This window comes from Ceratotherium simum, chromosome 9 (assembly GCF_057802395.1).
Source record: "Ceratotherium simum simum isolate JZ-2026a chromosome 9, ASM5780239v1, whole genome shotgun sequence".
NCBI lineage: Eukaryota > Metazoa > Chordata > Mammalia > Perissodactyla > Rhinocerotidae > Ceratotherium > Ceratotherium simum.
In genome coordinates, this window is record NC_141908.1 from 72843200 (window position 1) to 72862204 (window position 19005).

A 19005-nucleotide genomic window follows, 5' to 3' on the forward strand; every position below is an offset into this window, starting at 1 on the left:
GAAACACATATCTATTCACTCCCATCTATATTTTAAAAGAACCAAAGAAAATCTATATCATTTGCTATTATTTTAATCACCCAAATACTTTTTTCTTTGATGTAAATTCATACATAAAACCTGACTGTTCTTAATTACACTAAAATGGAAATGAATAAAATTTCTAGTTACTATTAACATTTTAATGCATCCTTAGATTTTTTAAGTGATTGGATTTAATCTTTTTCCACTATTTCACAGATCCAGAGATTACAGTAATTTATATTTTGTTTGGTTTTGTGATTCTTAGTACTAATAAAAAGTCAAGGATTAGAAGAGGTCTCTGGTGAATTCGACTTTTTGAGTTGGATTACCAGATCTTAATGAAGATCAAAAGTTCTCTAAAAGAAAGGCCTCAGTTCTTGGAAAGCCTTAATTTATTTGTGCTCTACTTTTGTGAGATTACAAAACAAACAAACCCAAAGGCTCTTACCCGCACTGGCTTGGTGAAAGTCAGCCTCCTCCCCTGCCCCATCGACAGCGTTGGCATTTTCCTCCGGCCTCTCGTTAGTCATGGTTCTGCGGATACTCTGATATCTAAAGTCATGAGCCTCGAGTTACATCACAGCGGCCTCTAAAACATGCAACTCCACCGCTCCCCGAGCCCAGAGGTTTTCACTGTCTTCTCAGCCTCAACCATTTCTGTCTCCTCCCCAAACCCCCATTCCCCGGCTTTCTCGGCCATCTGTTAAGTAAATTCATTGCATTGAATTTCTTCTGTCCATGGTTTGTGGAACATTTCCCAATAAACTAATAAAACTTTTTAAAAAAATTGTGGCCCTTAACCAAAGAAAACGAAATTCCTATACTGTTAAAGAAAAGAACAACTTTTTATTCCACAGCAATTAGTTTTTGAAAAAGAACGACATTTAAAAGGCTTAGGGGGGCCGGCCCCGTGGCTTAGTGGTTAAGTGCACGCACTCCGATACTGGCAGCCGGGTTTCAGATCCTGGTCGCGCACCAACGCACCGCTTGTCCGGCCATGCTGAGGCCGAGTCCCACATACAGCAACTAGAAGCATGTGCAACTATGACGTACAACTATCTACTGGGGCTTTGGGGAGAAAAAGGAGGGGGATTGGCAATGGATGTTAGCTCAGAGCCGGTCTTCCTCAGCAAAAAAAAAAAAAAAAGAGGAGGATTAGCATGGATGTTAGCTCAGGGCTGATCTTCCTCACAAAAAAAAAATGTCAAAAAAAATAAAAATAGAAGGCTTAGGTTGATAATAAAGATGCATCATGAATGAAGATTCTAGATATCTAAAAAGCTATTTGTCTTCAAATCATAAATGTATATGCTCTGTTTTACTAAAAATCAATGTCTTGGGTTGACCAAAAGGGCCATCATTCCTTATTTCCTCTCTAGTTTCTCCACAAGCTGTGTATGTGTGGTTATTATTTTTTTTAACCAAGAGAAGATCAGTGAAGTCTATGAATCAAAACGGGTAACAGCTACACCTTAATGACAGGACACACAAAGATGAAAGAGACAGCCGTGCTCTCTACTTTGCACCACGTAAAAATTAGCCCAACCACAAGACAGAAGAGTCAGAGCGAGACCGCCCGTCCTCACCGCCGGTTCAGCTGCTCCATCTGCTGTATGGAGTTCGAGCGCTGCAGCACCTGCGGGGCGGGGGGCGCCGTGGGCCGCTGCCACGTGGTGGTTCTGTTGACGTGATCCACGTAGAAGATCCTGCCGTGGCTGTCGATGCGCGCCTCCCAGTCTAAACGGCAGCAACAGCAATGAGAGGGGTGAGGAGGAGGAGCCCAGCCATTAATGTGTTTCAGCACATGTGCTCTCTCTCTGACGTGCTATAATTTGGGGCTAATAACACATCCCTCACTGCATAATCCGGCACTTCCCCCCTGTCCACTCCAGAATCTGTTGTGGCCGGTTAGTAAATACACCCTGTGTGTATAATACCAGCCCCTTAAAGAATCTCTGAATGTAGAGAATCTTCCAGATCTGCCCACAATGCCCATCTTTCGTATATGACTGCCAGCGTTTTAAAAATACAAGTAGTTGGTATCATAATACTTTAGATATTCACATCAAAACTGGTATCGATGTTTGTTTTCACCAAAAATGGATTTTTCTCTGTTTTTTCCTACTTAGATGAAAGACTAACAGCTGGAAACTTCCACGTGCATATTTACATAAAATTTTAATAAATGTAGTCTTCAGAAGAAAATAATGCTAGCCTAGTGGTCAAACAGTATTATTATCTACAAACTTCCATTTGCACTTTCCCAAAGATGAATACATTTTCAGAGCATGGGTAATTATTTGCCTCCAACCTCAAATAAATATGTTTTAAAAGATTATTTAATTTTATGTTTAAGCAATCTCATTGATTAAGCGTGTTAATCTTTGTAAACAAATATGTAACTGCATGTTCAGTAAAAACAGCAAGCAGACTGGTCTTCAGAGCCAGCTGTCCCATCTCTGTGACTCTCTAAAAGGCCACTCCCCTATTAAAATACGCAGAGCATGGGCTGATCTTTTCAAAAGGCAGAATTTTGAAACTGATTGAAGTTGGGAAGGGTAATTTATATAGGAACATATGAAACAGCAGAGATCTATACCTTAACCAGGAAAGTTCTTTATCCATTTTCTCCTGAGCAGCTCGATTATTTCAAAGCTCTCCACATGATCACATAGCTTATCAACAGACACCATGGTCTAATCCTGGAGGCCAGGAGGAAGGCATGTTTGCTCCTGACCACCTGTGGCATTTGCTCTGGAGGTGAACGGAGCAAGGATTCCAACAAAGTCCTTAGGGTTGGAAAGACCTGCACGGAAGATCCCAGGCAGCTCCAGGCAATCACTGGATTGCTGAGGGCTGCCTCAGTGGGGATTGGAAAGATTTTTTTGTTGTTGATCTAAGTACATGGTAATTTATGACAAATGGCAAAAGAAAGAAAAATTGGGCTGAGGAAAAGCACCATACAGACACCAAACAATTCAATGTCACTCACCCTCCACGGTAATCTAGACTCACAGCGAACCAGCCTGCCAAATCTGAGTTCTTTGGGCACAGCTATGGTCTCATCAGCAGGACATTTCCAAAAGACCTCATGCTCAGCCTGCCATATGCTGACAAACAACCATTTTCAGGAAGTTTTCCAAAACCCCCTTTGATCTATTCCAGTGTTTTGCTCTGCTCCTTGGTACTTTCCCATCTCAAAGACTTTGAGATTCCTTTCTCATTAGAGCCAGGATCATTCAAGCACATATGATATGTCAAATCAAATGCACATGAAAACAAATGGCCATTTCTTTCCCCAAGAATGTTTACAGTAGCTTCCAATTTGAAAAAATGTAGAACAGGTCAATTAGGGATAAAAACAGAACAGAAACCAACTAAAGGAAGCAGAAAGAGACATGCTGCCAAGCTCCCAAGATAAGGTGATAACTAAAATTTGGCTCTTAAGTTTTCTGGCAGCCAAGGCAGAAAAGAAAACACATTGTTGCATACTTTCCATTTTCTGACAAAAGAAAGTAAAAAAATTATCTTCAAAGATGGAACTTTTTCCTTGAACAAACTAAATAAAAATTTGGCTCATGAACTGTGGTCTGGATGGGGGCCATATGTGGGTGGGGGATCTCCAAACGTATTCACCACTGTGCCGTGCACATAGCATGTAATGAATGAACAAATAATTTAAACATAAAGCCATAAAAAAGAATGATTCTTGTATTCACTTTCCACAAAGGCCAGTAATAACCTTAATTTGTATTTCAGTAGAGGCATTTCTATGTGCAATGGGGAGAATAAGAAAATAAGGTCTGAAAATTTGCTTTCTAAGAACTAATGTGGATCTAATGTTGGATCCACATTAAGACTATCCCTATCAAATATCATAGCTTTAAATCGAGTTTGTCACCTGAGTCCCCATAAAGGGAAATGCTATATTTCTGGTTTCAAGTGGACACTTGGCATTGGATAGGGAAAGACTGTTAATGCTGTTGACTTATTCACGAACTACATATCCACTCTTCCTCAAGTGGTCAATACCGTTCCACCCAGTCAAAGACAGTGGAGGAGGCTGTAGGAAAGTCAGCTCTCTATTGTATCTATCGAAGTTACTTTGTGGGGTGGAGACAGGGGTACGCTTTAACATCTTAGAAGTTTTTATATTGGGCATAGTTTGTTCTTGGTATAAGAAAGCATATGAGACCTCATCCAAGTCTTCTTTCACAGACAATGCTAAAATAAGACAGCAGGCTGAGACGACTGGGATCTTAGCATTTACTTCCTTGTCTTGTCACACTGTGAAACAAGGTATATAATCAGTGTGCAGTGGGCCTGAGAACAGTGTCTTGGGGTATGTGTGTGTGGTGCACTAAATTGGGAAGTAGAAGGCCTGGTTTCCGGCCATGGCTTTGTTATGCCTTTGCTACATGACCTTCAACAAATTACTTTACCTCAATGGACTATGTTTCTTTACCTGAAAAATTAGAGGACAGAATTAAACATTTCTAAGGTCCGTTTCAGTTCTAAAATTATATGAGCTGCAAAATCACACCCATTTTACTACATTAGGCTCAGTAAGAACCTAGCAACATCTTATGTCTAGGCCAGAATTTCCAAACTAAACTCTAATTAATTAAGCCTTATAGAGCCAGGGGCTTTGGGGTCCTGAGGGGTTGGGCTCTGGCACCACCTGCCAGCCTCATTTTAGCCACTGCAGCTCAATAGTATCTGTCGTGTATATTGGTCTTCCACATAAGATTTCATTTGCATTAAGAGCCATGGCACTAATAAAGTTTGAAAACTATTATCTAGAGAACTGTTTTTCAAGGTGTGGGACTCTGACAGCATGTGTCAGAATCACTTGAGGAGCAATGAAAATGCAGATTCCCAGGACACACCTCAGGTCTTCAGAACCAGACTATCTGAAGCTAGGGCTCGGTTATCTACATTTTTAATAACCTTCCCAGGTTATTTCTAGACACACTAAAATTTGAGTAACACTGACATAAACTAATAAGAACTTAAAACAGCAGCTAATTTACTGGACAAACCCATGGAGCTAATGCTCGATTTCTCAGAGGTCATGAATTGCAGGCTCACAAGAAACTAACCTTCAGCCTGAATAGCCCAAACTGAAATCCAGGAGCAAGTGGAGGCTTAGATGCCCTGAGACTCAAATATAATAGTCCCCTTAACCAGCTGGACAATAAGGGGAAGTTGGAGAGTTAGAAAGCATGAAAAACTATGCAAGGCCACTGTCATAGCATCAATCCCTAGGCAGACACCAGAGGCAGGCAGAGCAGGTGAGGTCTTAGACATTTTCAACTTTGAGAACAAACATGTTGGGGAAGGGGGCAGGGGTTGTCCCTATGATTCCCCTTCATGTCATCTCTCTTCTTTCTCACTCACTTCAAACTACTCCTTGGTCTTCACTGCACCATCCAGGGGATCAGATGAAGATGTGAACACATCTCAGTGAATGCTGAGACTGGGGAGAACGTCAGTGTCTAGACAGAATGAACTACATATCAGGGGAAGCCAGTATTGTCTACGTGAAGCAGAGGGTGAGAGGAGTATGAGTGGGGGCTTGAACTGGTTCTAACTGGATTTAGACACATGAAGTACCTGAACGTTGTGAAGCAAATTTATTATAAGCCCACTATAAAAAAATTATAATAAACATGGTATCTTCACCAAAATGGCATGATGAAGTTATAATGAACTACAGGTACTTTAAGGAAAAAATTAAGCTTTGTGATAGATGCTAGACAGCAGTGTTTAAAAGATTATTTTTTTCTTATTTTAACACTCAAAGAAGTATGATACCATTTGTATACAGTACAAAAGTAAGTTAAACTTATCTATGATTTTGGGAGTCAGGATAGTAGGTCTCCTTCCCCTTCAGAAGTGGGGGTTAGTGATTAAAAGGGGCACAAAGGGACTTCCAGGTGCCAGTAATGTGGTGCTGGTTGCACAGGTGCACTCATTTTGGGAGAATGTGCTCTTTTCTGTGTGTATATTGTATTTGAATAAAAAGTTTAAAAAAAATCTCAAAGAGCTGCATATTTTAGACCTGAATATTCAACTTTTAAGAAAGTAGCTTTTTAGATTAAAAGTATCGATTCTTTTCTCAAAACTAACTGTTAAGCTCTAGAGAATAAGAGCCCCTAGCTTTAAACATAGTAGAAACTCTAAGTTAAGATTAATTATACTTTTCACATTCACTGCCTTCTTCTAAACCTTCATTTCAAAGGACGCTTTAATAACGAAGGTGCACGACCACAAAAATGATAAACATCTCCCTGTGTTTTTCCAGACCTACCCGTTTGAAACCACCACATAAGTAACACATTAGTCCTAACAATACGGCAACAATCCTGGGATCCTATGAGTCCACTAATCCAAACTGTTCATCCTGAATCTGCTCCTATTCCTCCCCTTTTGGGGAAAAAACACTTAACAGTTCTCTTTTGCCTCCAGTGCAGTCATGGGTTAAGTCACAATTACAATGGAGCCAATAAGAGAAAAATAAAATAGTTTTTCAGAAGGGGCTGAGCTGGCCATTCATTTTTCACTTATCTTAATGCTAAAAAGACCAAAATTTGTCATGCTGATGACCTTCCAGTGGGCTTCAGCACTGAGCTGCCTGCAGCTGCCAGCGCCATCAATCACCTCAGAGGAAGACGCAGCACATTCTTAAGACACTCAGTGCATATTCAAGTTCAAGCTGCTCCCTGGAAGGCTCTCAACAGTGCCACGCCGCCCTCGAGACCTGGAGCTTTCTTATTTTGTATGGATCATTAGAAGGTCTCTCAACCAGTGGTTGGAGTTACACAGCCCGCGAGGTCAGGGCACAGGGTCCATGAGTACGATTTTGAGAACCAATTGGTAGATCATCATCACAGCTGAGCAGTCTTTGTACTAAGTCCAAGTCTGTTCCCCAATCCTGAGACAAGAGGAATAAGAGTGGAAGAAGAAGCAAACAAACAAGGAAAACTGCTCACAGAAAAAGAGATCAACTCGATGTTCAGAGACTAAGTCATAATACTGACACGCAGACTGCCACGGGACAGCTGTAGGAGGGAAGCGGCATAGCAAGGGCACCACTGAGTCCCCCTAATTGAGTCCGCAAATCTTCAGAGAGAAGCATACTCTTGCTGGATGGTTTCCTCACGATATGTTAGTACACAAGTATTTTTAAGGTGAAAATAAGCTAAAATAACAACAACAATAATAAGGAAAAAGAAAAGAAAGAATCAAGAATGGGGGGCATCAAAAGCCAAGGCACGATGCTTCAGTGGCCTGTCCTGCAGCTCTGGGGACAATGACCTGCACACTCTCCAGAGAGGAAAAGACAATTTGGAGCCTGATACAGACGCTTGACAGAGCAAACCTATCTGGGGTCTGGGCCACGAGACAGTAGCTCACACAATCACTGTGACCACTTCTCTTATACTTGAGGGGCCTCCCAGGGGGAAGAAGAAGAAAGCTGAGCACTTTTTGAGGTTTCCTAAGTCTGACCTCAAAACACTACAATATAATAAAGTTTCAGTGAAACCCCTAAATCCTTTGATTTGAGGGTTGTGTGCACCTAAGAGATAACATACCACAATAAGAGCCACCACTGCCAGCAACCCAGACTTTCAGAATTTGCATTCCCTACCCACACAATCGTCCTGTCCCTTCTAATCTTAGATCAGAAGACCTAATAGAGGAGAAGGAATGTTTAAGCCTCTGTCTCAACTTTTACTAGTATGCGATCTTAAACTAGTTACTTAATTTATCCAGGCTTCAGTTTCTCCATCTATAAAATGAAAGAATCAGCTAATCAGATTAGCTGGTTTCTACCCATAGATCGATAAGTTACAGATAAGACCAGCTTGGCCCACCTCACAAAATTGTTACAAAGAATAAAAAAAAATTAAGCATGTAAAAGTGCTTTGTGAACTGTAAAACACCATACAAGTTTGAGGTATTAAAATTAATAGTGTTAAAAGTATAACTCTTAGCCTTCATTTAAGAGATGGATCAATCTGCACACTCCAACTAGAAGCCCCTTAGCTGAGCCTCCCAGGAGATGCTGTGTGAAGGCAGAAGGCACAGACAAGGTGGAATGCAGAATGTCACAGCTCTAAGGCATAGGCATGGCCAGAGAGAGTAGCAGAGTTGCCCAGTGAGGAAAGGAAGGCAGAGAACTGGCTACGGTGGAGACAGACAACTAGCAGGGGCAGCAAAGTGATTAAACAGACTGTCGGAAGGATGAGACAGGCTGGGAATAGGAGGGGGCAAAGCAGTGTGGGGACAGAGTTGAACAGTTGTTAGGTATGCTCAGACCATAATCTGTAACCTATCTACGATAATATAAATCCCCAAATCTGCAAGTTGCATAAGAGGGAAGACTTAAGAACTTTCCTCCTGTTCATCAGTCACTCATTAAATTGGATATACTATTCAACTGCTTTTTTACTTTTGGATTTATCAACTTATTAAAATGAACTGCCAATTGTTTATTTTAAAAAATTCTAAGATGTATTCTGTGTAATGCAAATATCAGTGTTTAAACAAATGCACTGAAATATCACAAATAGGGCCGGCCCCATGGCCTAGCGGTTAAGTGCGCGCGCTCCGCTACTGGCGGCCCGGGTTCGGATCCCGGGTGCGCACCGACGCACAGCTTGTCAGGCCATGCTGAGGCCGTGTTCCACATACAGCAACTAGAAGGATGTGCAACTATGACATACAACTATCTACTGGGGCTTTGGGGAGAAAAAGGGAAAAAAAGGAGGAGGATTGGCAATAGACGTTAGCTCAGGGCCGGTCTTCCTTGGCAACAAGTGGAGGATTGGCATGGATGTTAGCTCAGGGCTGATCTTCCTCACAAAAAAAAAGAAATATCACAAATCTTGGTCATAATTTCAGCAGGAAAGTACATGTCTTTATTAAATACAATCTAGAGACCTATATTATGGTCCAACAAAATTCACAGCAATTGGATGTGGCCAGGAGGATGCCATTTATCCACACATGGTGCAGTGCTGTGCCTCCTGTCCAGGCTCCTGAAACTCTAATGACTTACTATGAATCCACATACCCCTATAAAGGAAGCTCTCCCAGAATTCTCTCCTGGTGCTCCTAATTCATTTTTCTCCAATTATATCTAAATATTTCCCAGGGATATTTTTCTTTTCTGCCTCTAATTTTTTCTCCAAGGGTAAACAATAAGGGAGTTTTTTTTCCTCTATCTGCTTAAGATGACGCAATGGTTAATTAATCTCTTGGTCTATTTTTTAAAACTGTTTAAAATACATGTTTCCTATGAGAAACCATCCTCAGTTACCCAAATACATGAACAAGAGAAGGATCTGCGCACAACAGAATTTCCAAAGGACCAAGCCAATATTTTGACGAATCATACACAGTATCACTCAGTTTTCTGTCAGCACTTACCAAAAATAACCACTTGCCATTTTAGCCCTTTAAATGCATACGCTCTCCTTTTATGTCCCACCATTTTTAAAACCCTGAGGGCCAAAGGCCTCAGCCTCCCGCCATGATCACATACAAGAAGGGTGAGTAGAGAGTGGATGAGAAGAGAAAGCAATAAGGCAGAAAGACGTATTTCCAGTGTTTCTTAAAAGCCATGTTTACTGAGCTCTATTATTATTCATCAACAAGCTTTGCTCTCACAGAGCAATACTGCTTTAAGGGATTCTAGAAATTTATATAGAATTTAAATTATGTCAGGATTATGACTGGCCATGGGTATCACTCTGACCTTTGAATTCAGGTTGCATAACTATTTCCCAGCACCCCTAATCCTCATCCATCTCCCCTTTAAGTGCTATGTGTTTCCTGAAAGTGAAAGAAATGAATTATCTTTCAAATCCCCAGATAAGTGTCATGCTCCAGATAAATGGTAGACTAATTTCTGAAATTCATAACACTTCTCTGAAGACCCCTAAGAAAAAAAATCAAGAGCCTGTAGTTAATGATTTAAAATGTTGTAAGTGAATCAAAAGCAGTTTATTACATAAAGGGAGGCTTTTCTAAGAGATTGTACCAATTTGTCTACTAACTGAAAATTCATGCCACCGTTAGGCAGAATTTTAAAAAATTCTATTATACACCCAAGTGTCCAAAATATCTAGATCTAGTTTCCTGACTACAGTATTTACTCCATGGCATTACAGTATTTACTCTTCCCCCAGCTGCCCTTTCATTCAAGGAAACAGTGCCAGAGAGGAGTCATCAGCTTAGCACTTTCCCGACTACATCTGCTATCTCCAGATCCCTTCATCTCGGGGACTGGGCATCCATCTTTTAGGTCCCCTGGGTCCTGCTCCCCCTGCACCCTTTGATCAAGGCGAGCCCTTTAGTTAACAAGTCCTCACTTGGTGGGAGAGCCTCGTCCACCCTCTGGTACCGGCTAACATCCTGGCGCACTGAAGGCAGCGATCGCAATGGCTGGTGGCCGTTGGCTTGAGAACCTAGGATTAAAGGTAAAAAGTTACCTGGGTATTGTTTTCCCTTTCAATGTCAAAACAGCCTTTGTGAAAAAACATTTAACATAATTCTGGGACTAGTGTCTTATCTCTCTTTAGTCTCATTTCCCATCTGAGGAACCAGAAACTAAAGAAGAGATGGGGAGGAGAACGCTTAGTGAGAAGCAGAGCGAGAGAGAGATCCATCTGCACACCACTGCCACCCCCCTTTTCCCACCTGGTCTCTGTCCTGGTCATGCACTAATGCTTTACAGTCACATAATGGATGCAAAACAATGAAGGAAACAAAAACAAAACAAAAAAAGGAGGACAAAGAAAAGAGGGGGATACTTGACATAGAAATATAAACTATAGAATAAGAAAATCATTCCCATTTGAGTCTATGCTATTTAGGCATATGAAATTATCTTTAGATTTTCTGACGCATCTATAATAGAACACTTTAAAAGAGTCCTTCTACCAAGCCACATTCACTGAGACATAGTACAAATTTTATGTGTAAATTCGCGTCCTCACACACTCAAGCAGCTCTCCTCAAGTGTCAGAATGCATCACCTAACTTAGTCGACATTTCTTTTTTTCAGTCGACATTTCTTATACTACAGAAGGCAAAAATATCACATTTGATGCAAAGCACATATTAACCTTCTGTTTTGAAGGTTCTATACAAGAAGTGACTTCAGAAGTTCCTGAAAACCTCTGCAGCTTACACTAATGCAGAAGCTGCTGACCTGCTTGGTTTTGTATCTACAAACCCAGGTCCCACTAGAGATTCATTATTTAAGTGTGTGTCTCTAGCACTGCCCCAGTCAAGGGGACTGGGCACTGGAGCCCAGGATGCCTTGCTGTGCAGCACGCACATGTGCAGTTCACTCCTGGGCACCTGCCTTCAGGCCTGTGTGGACAGGGGCCACCCCGCCCACCAGGCCACCTTCCTGGGCAGGGCAGGTCCCCACACTGCACTCCTGATGCGGAGCCTACAGATTCATTATTTAAGTCTGAAGACTATTATTTGACAGCCCTCTTATTTCAGCAATAGAAGATCCATTGGGGAAAAAAAAAGCTAATTGTTAAACCCCAAGGTGAAGAATTCAGATAATCTTCGACCTGAGTATAATTTATATTGAGGGACAAAACCACAAGACGTCTCTTTGAGCAGGTATGCTCGAGCCAAGAGCCAAGAGCTGTCTTCTACATCCTACCTCCAGTAGCGCCCTCTTCCTGGGCAGTGGCCCCTTCACAGGCCCCTTGGGCATCCCCAGCATCACCCTCTTCTTGGGGCTGGCTCTCAGCAGCAGCAACAGCTCCCTCCAGGCTCCCCCTCCGCTGCCAGACCTCCCCCACCTCCTCCTGCTCAGGTAAAGTGGCTGATTCTGCCCCTGGCCCCTCCTCCTCTCCACTGGGCTCCTGCAGCACAGGTAAAGGACCAGGAGTACGTATGGAATCCTGGGACCCATTGGCAGGGCCACTGCTGGTGGGCTCTGCTGCAGAGGCTCCATCTTCCTCCTCCTGAGAAGAAAAGGCCGGGGTTTCGGGAAACCGTGCACTCTCAAGAGATGAGCACCGAGTCTCCACCGAGGACAGCTGCGTGGTAACGCTCTCGTTGCAGGAGCTGTCCGCGCCTTCCAGGTCACTCTCTCCCTCGGGCCTGGTGCTGGCCTCGCTCACACTCTCTGTCCTGGCAGGGTCACTGGGTTCTGTCTCAGAGGACACCTGGGATGGCTCAGACCCCTGATCAAGGGACTCGGTCTCGCTGATGGCTCTGCGGCTTCCTCCCGATGTGTCGGAAGTCCCCGTGTCCGCCCCACTTGTGGGCTGATCTACCTCCTGAGAGCCACACAATTCGGTGCTGCCCTGCTCAGCACTTGGTTGAGACTCCAGCCCATTTTCACTTTCATCTGGGACTGGGCCTGAGGGTAAGGAGCTCTCTGCAAGCTCTGGAAGATTTTCTGGCTTATCCTGGAAGGAGGCAGCTTCATGTATGGAGGCTTCCTCAATCTCCACTGGGTTGTCTTCCGGCTTTGTCTGAGATGTCAGGCTCCCATCATCACTTCTGGAAGCCCTGCTAAACATTATTAACCCTCCTTCCTCCTCCAAGGAAGATGGATAACCCAGGTCTTGCTGGAACTCGTGGTCTTCTTCATCTGAGTCGATATGAAGCATCGCATTGAGTCTTGTGTCAGTGGGAAAACTACTCCTTAGTTTCGGTGAGGCTCCCATGGACCTCTCCGAGCAGGTAGCTGTGCCTGGCCTAGCATGGCCATTTTGTTCAATAGCATCTAAATAATCATTGAGTGAATCCTGACGTCCTCTGGGAGGGGAGGCCCTTGAAGAAGTGGAGGTTAATTCCTCTGTGTCTATTTCCAGAGTAGAGCTAGTCCTGAAAGAATGCTTGGGGGTCCCATCGGCACTCTCCTCAGAAACTGGTCCATTAGAACAAACCGGGCCATCATGATGGCCCCCGGGCAGGTCCTCCTCATCAGAAGGGCTTCCTAGGTCTCCGTTCACAGTACCGACTCCAAGTATTGTGCCCACAGCTTCTGGAGAAGCATCTGAAGGAGAAAACAGCATTTATAAAAATGAAGTAGTAATAACGGAAGAACTTTTAATGTCCTATTCCTTTGCCACCAATCAGTTCAAAGAATTCGGTCATCACACTGAGGCCCCAACAGTACGACTGACTTGCTAAGGTTCACTGCTGGTTACTAAATGAGTCTATTGCTGGTCAGTTTGACATGTGAGGTATATATGTTCACTACTGCTGGAAATTCTACAGCCCAGTTTCCAAATGCAGGCATAAACCTAAGAGATATTTTTTGATAAACAGGCTTTCATAGCTACTTGGAAAACTTCAGCAGGTAATCATTTGATAGCTATTTTATTTTCAGAACAGGACACAAATCAATTCTATTCAAATGCAAACTGCAACTGAGTAAGATTGAACAAGTTTTTCCTACAGTGATGTATTTGTACAGATATCTCACCTTCATGCACAGATGAGGTAACCTCCACTTTAAACTGGAGGTACCCACTCACGTGGTCGGCTGGGAGCCTTCGGCCAAGGTTGTAGCTGAGCATCTGGTCACTGCAAGAGGAGAAACGGCTCTTTCATCCTCAGGACACTGGGGTCAGCCTTCTCCTCCTTCCCGTGGGCCACCCCCCCAAATCCCACATATTCCTCTTAAAACTGCCAGACTTATAAGAAAATAAAAGGCTTAAAGGCATGTTTAGAGTCCAATGTAATACTATTCATTTGCACAAACGAATACTTACAAACCCAGGGATAAAAGGAAACCTTGTCATAAGGAAAATTATTAGTAAACACAGAAAATGCAATACAGTATTATTATATGATTTTTTAAAAGAGCACTGATTTGCTCTGTCACCACTAAGGGTGACCAGGGGAAGGGCATTTTGAAAGTCATCAAGGAGCTGTGAAAGGCCTAAAATTTTAGGTGTTTTCTGATTCAGGTGTAGAAGTATAGAGGGCCTGGTTCCTTAACACTGAGCATGAATGGAAGCTGGTTCTAAAAGGACACACGCAGGTAAGGATTGTCACACGACGGCATGGAGGGCACTGTGCTGCTGTCTTCCCAAGAACAGGAGCTGGGAGTCAGGGGAGAGCAGCATGAGAACAGGCTGTACCCTGACAGCGGCTCCAGCTGCGTGAGGGGCAGCGGCGCTGACCCTCTCCTTCCTCACCTGGAAAGGCAGGGGCTGGAGCTGTTGGCCCTCCCTGCGGGGAGCCCAGCTCTCACTGATTCTCAGGGTGGCTTGTGAGCAGTACTGATGGGATGGCTGGAGAAGCTAGATGCACCCTGTGGCGGGGTCTTGTTGCCACACTTGGAGGCTGCTAAACGGGACCACAACTGAGCCTGCGCAGTTTCTGCCCCTCCCTGGCCCCAGGCTCAGGCTACCAGCCCCCTCAAGGATAGAGGTGTCCATCTTTTTCAATTCCGTGCTTATGTATCAAAGTCAAATGTAATTACATCATTTCCTTGTATGCAAGCAACTTCCATTCTGAATCTGAACTATTCTTAATTAAGGAAAATAATCAAGGGGATAGTACAAAATCACACCATTTCTGCTCTCACACTGCCCTCTAATGGCAACTTCAGAAGGAGAACAATGCCTCTACCTAATATTTGCACCACTGTACATTTTAGAGCCTCTAGTCAGCTAGTTATTATTAATCTGGGTAACTATTCTGTTTGTTCTTCTCTACCTCCTCAGCACAATTCCGTTTAAAAGAACACATGCTAATGTAAAATCCCAGTTCAGCTCTTATGAATTTCTTTGAATTCATAGTAAGAATTTCTTAAAACAATAAGATTATTTCCTTTACCTTTTTTTCTTCCCTAGAAACGTGGTAATAATTTTTTTTTATTTATAATTTAAAATGCTTTGTTTCCCCAAACTGAGTGCTCACTGTGTGCCACGTACACTCTGAGAAGGGCTCTGCGTGCATCATCTCTTTTAATCCTCCTAGCAACCCCAGAGGTGGGTGGTGGCCCTGTTTTTTAGAGGAGAAAACTAAGGCATAGGGAAGCTAAGTACCTCACCCAAGGTCAGACACCTGTTTAGTGACAGAACCAGGATTAGAACACAGATTCATCTGACACAGAAGCCCGTGCCCCGCAGTCACCATACCGCTATCTCATTTTAGGTATATTCTTAATGATTCTAGGCTGCTTTCAGTAGCATGCATTTTAATGACATTTCCTCATGGCTCACCTCAAGGCAACTGCTATCACAATGCTTTTTCTACTTAAACTGGCATTTTAAAAAAATTTTCTGTAAAGGGATATATAGGCATTTGTAACTATTAGGCCTTACAGGTACGTTAAATGCTTTTACATTAAGAGTGTTCAAATAACATTACAGAATGGCTGTAATCTGCATAACAGCAGGGGTGGCTTTTTCTTCCTCTTACCACTGTCCGCCCAGCATTTAGACAGAGCCTGACACACAGAGGTGCTCCATCTTTGTCCACTAATGCAGGAAGCCAGCAGCAAACTGCATGGACCTGCTCTCAACATTGTGGTTCCTCACCCATCTCTTTGGACATTCAGTCCTGGAATAATAAAAGCTTCATTTCTTTGTAAAAAATAAATTGACCCTCCTCCCTTTCTCTTTGGCCAATAAAAGTAAAGTGTTGGTGTTGATGATAAAGATTTATAAAAGCTAGGAAATAAATGTTTAGTAGGAATTGTAAGGAGAGGACTGCATCCATCTGTTCTGCTCACTATCACACTCCCCATACAACACAGACCTTAACATCTAGGAGACATTACATACATATACATGCATACACGCACATATATTTGTTGAACAAATTAGTTAACAAATGAGACTCTTTACTTGGAAGAAAGAATGTTAACAGGTGTTAGTGCTGTTTATTAGCCATACTGACAGGATACTCAATTCAACCATTCAACCTTTAAACACAGGAAATCCTCACTATTCAGAGATTCCGAGTCAAGGGTTTCGTCCTTTGCCGAGTGCCTGTCAGGGAGTCACCTGCTTTCTTGTTCTGACCAGTCTCATCTGAGTCATCTCGCCTCTTGCTATGATATATTATTGTGAACAATATATTATATATGATTATGATACGTAATTATAAAGAACAAGTGCCAAAGAACTCTCACTACCAGGCTGGGATATTTTCTCACTAATGTAATCAGAGCAATTGACAAAGCAGGGGAAAGTGATGTGATTTTTGGACAGAATGCAGGCCACTCTGAAAAATGTCACAAACAAATGCTCTCAAAACAGTAATTAGTAAGGAGTTCTAGCTCACCCTATAAAACCGAACCCTGTAAAACTTCAAATACTTCAGAGAGTTGCAGTCTACCAAACACATAAGTAATGAAAACCCAGACTTTTTCAAGATGTATCAGTTACTTGATGAAAAGCAATCATTAGATCAGAAATATATATTTAGATGCTAATAGCTGATATACTAATATATAGTATCATTCTTATTTAATAAAGCAAATCCCTAAGTATCAGTATCAGGCAGTGCTTTTAACGTACTTATATAGAAACATATCATAACTCCAAATTTTACAGGTTCATGCTGGACTTCCTTCCAGTATACATGGAATCCATGACCAGCATTTCTCTGGGTGTCCAGTTCTTTAAAACACTAAATGAAAAGCCAGCAACCAACAACAGTTTCAAGCACTGGCAAGGTTTTATTTTCCCTTGATCATTCTCACTGGCATAGAGAAACTGACACTTTTACCAAATGTCACAGAAATTATGTAAATTACATGATTATAATTATATAAATTAAATGATAGATATGTTATATTTCCTAAGGTTAATTCTCACTCTTTATAATCTTTCACTTTCTATAAATCCTAAAAATAATTTTTAAAAACTTCCCAAAGTATACTATCTCTACTAGAAGCAATAATTGTTATCCTTAAAAATAATTGTGATTTCCCAGCTTTTAACAGATAAACTAGGCTGCTAGATTTCAGTATAATATTTCTGCTTCATGTAGGCTGGCTCAACCACAATTCCATTGCCTCTGATGACCAGAGAATTACAACCCATTAAAATCTCTTGGTTTCAGATTTTGAAGGGGCCTTAGAGATCATCTGGTCTAAACACTTTATGTTTCTAATGAGGAAACTAACACCCAAGGAAACTGTGACTCCCAAGATAGAACAACTAATGAGCTGCAGAGTGAATATGAACGATCCACCTTCCTCAGTGAGCTAGAGTTACGATGTATGACTGCCAGTCCTTCAAGTGTTGCAGAGAAGTCAGGGTTCTGGAGCAGGCTGGTCTGAACTCAAATCCCAGCTCCACCACCTGCCTGCTAGCCTCAGATTCCTCATCTCTGAAATGGGGATAATCCCATTCTTTACCTCCCAGAGTTGCTGAGAAGATAACATCAGCTAATGAGTGTGACATACTAACTCCTGACAGAGAGTAAGCTCAGCATCTTTTTTGTTGACTTTTGTTTTTACTACTACTGCTACCACCACTACTACTGTTACTACTACTACTACTGTTACTACTACTACTACTGCTACCACCACTACTACTGTTACTACTACTACTACTGTTACTACTACTACTACTGCTACCACCACTACTACTGCTACCACCACTACTACTGTTACTACTACTACTACTGTTACTACTACTACTACTGCTACCACCACTACTACTGCTACCACCACTACTACTGTTACTACTACTACTACTGTTACTACTACTACTACTGCTACCACCACTACTACTGTTACTACTACTACCACTGTTACTACTACTACTACTGCTACCACCACTACTACTGCTACCACCACTACTACTGTTACTACTACTACTACTGTTACTACTACTACTACTGCTACCACCACTACTACTGCTACCACCACTACTATTGCTACCACCACTTCTACTGTTACTACTACTACTGTTACTACTTCTGCTGCTACTACTACTGTTAATGCTGCTGCTTGTACTCCCACTACCAATACTCTTATTACTACTAGTATGACTACTATTGCCATATGTTCATAATGTTCTACTACAATGAAAAAGATACAAAAAAGCTGCCCCCAGTGCTGCCTCAGAGCACGAGTGTTACTGGGTTTGCTGGTACTTACCATGTAAAAATACATACACCATTCCTGATAAGGGATGGAGGCATGTGACGATTTCTTAACTACTTTATTCACAACTTACAAAACGCTCACAGAAAGAAAACAGACATCGAATCACATTTTAAAATCCTCTCAATGAGTAAATTTTAGTTGCCTGGATGAATGCATATGTCTAGGAGCTCTACTATCACACCTCCTCAGAGTCTAGGTCTTGTTTTAAATGGCCCCCAAACAAGGTGCTTTTGTTTTTCAGGAATCACAAGTTCTCTGGGTGGGATTAATCAGGATGAGGGAGATGTCAACCTGACACTAGGATCCTGCTCTGGGGAGAGGCTTTCACAGCAGGTTTCAACACACTGGAAAACAATGGAGGACTCGGACACCTGACGCTGAAGTGCTAATGGTAGGTACGTCTTGGGAAAGATAGATACCAAGGGAAAAAAAGGTATGTAATCAAAACAAAGTACTTTTAGTCCTGCACATTTTAATGAATATACAAGTACTTTTATTTTTAAAAGAATTATGTTACCACTTCTTACCAGTAAGAAAAGTCCTAGGACTACAAAGTATCATTTCAGTTGCATCTATACAAACCAATCTCAACAAGATCCCCACAAGCGAAGGCTGATTACCCGATGGCCTGCCGCTCCAGCAGCCTCTGCACTGGGATGGTGAGTTTCCCCAGAAAACGCTTGATGATAGGACGGCTCTTGGCAAATTTGTCTTTAATTTCAATTTCTAAGACATCGGTAAGAAGTGCAAAAAAGGAGTATTTCTGAAAACAAAAGCATACAACATGTTGATTCAAAAGAAAGACGAACATGAAATTATATCATTTTCTTATTACAGAAAATGGTATCTTT

The 19005-nt window shown here is 42.1% G+C and overlaps 1 protein-coding gene across 5 annotated transcripts in view; it reads right to left on the reverse strand.

Annotated features, from left to right (window-relative positions):
* HECW2 (HECT, C2 and WW domain containing E3 ubiquitin protein ligase 2) overlaps positions 1–19005 on the reverse strand; it is a 371054-nt gene that overhangs the window by 101830 nt on the left and 250219 nt on the right. For all 5 annotated transcript variants that reach the window (XM_087435521.1, XM_087435523.1, XM_087435522.1 and 2 more), the window contains 6 exons: positions 18775–18917; positions 13502–13602; positions 11720–13069; positions 10407–10502; positions 1611–1761; positions 473–576 (listed from right to left, as the gene is read on the reverse strand). In XM_087435521.1, coding sequence (XP_087291647.1) covers positions 473–576; positions 1611–1761; positions 10407–10502; positions 11720–13069; positions 13502–13602; positions 18775–18917 — 1945 coding nt within the window. The remainder of the gene's footprint in view (positions 1–472; positions 577–1610; positions 1762–10406; positions 10503–11719; positions 13070–13501; positions 13603–18774; positions 18918–19005) is intronic.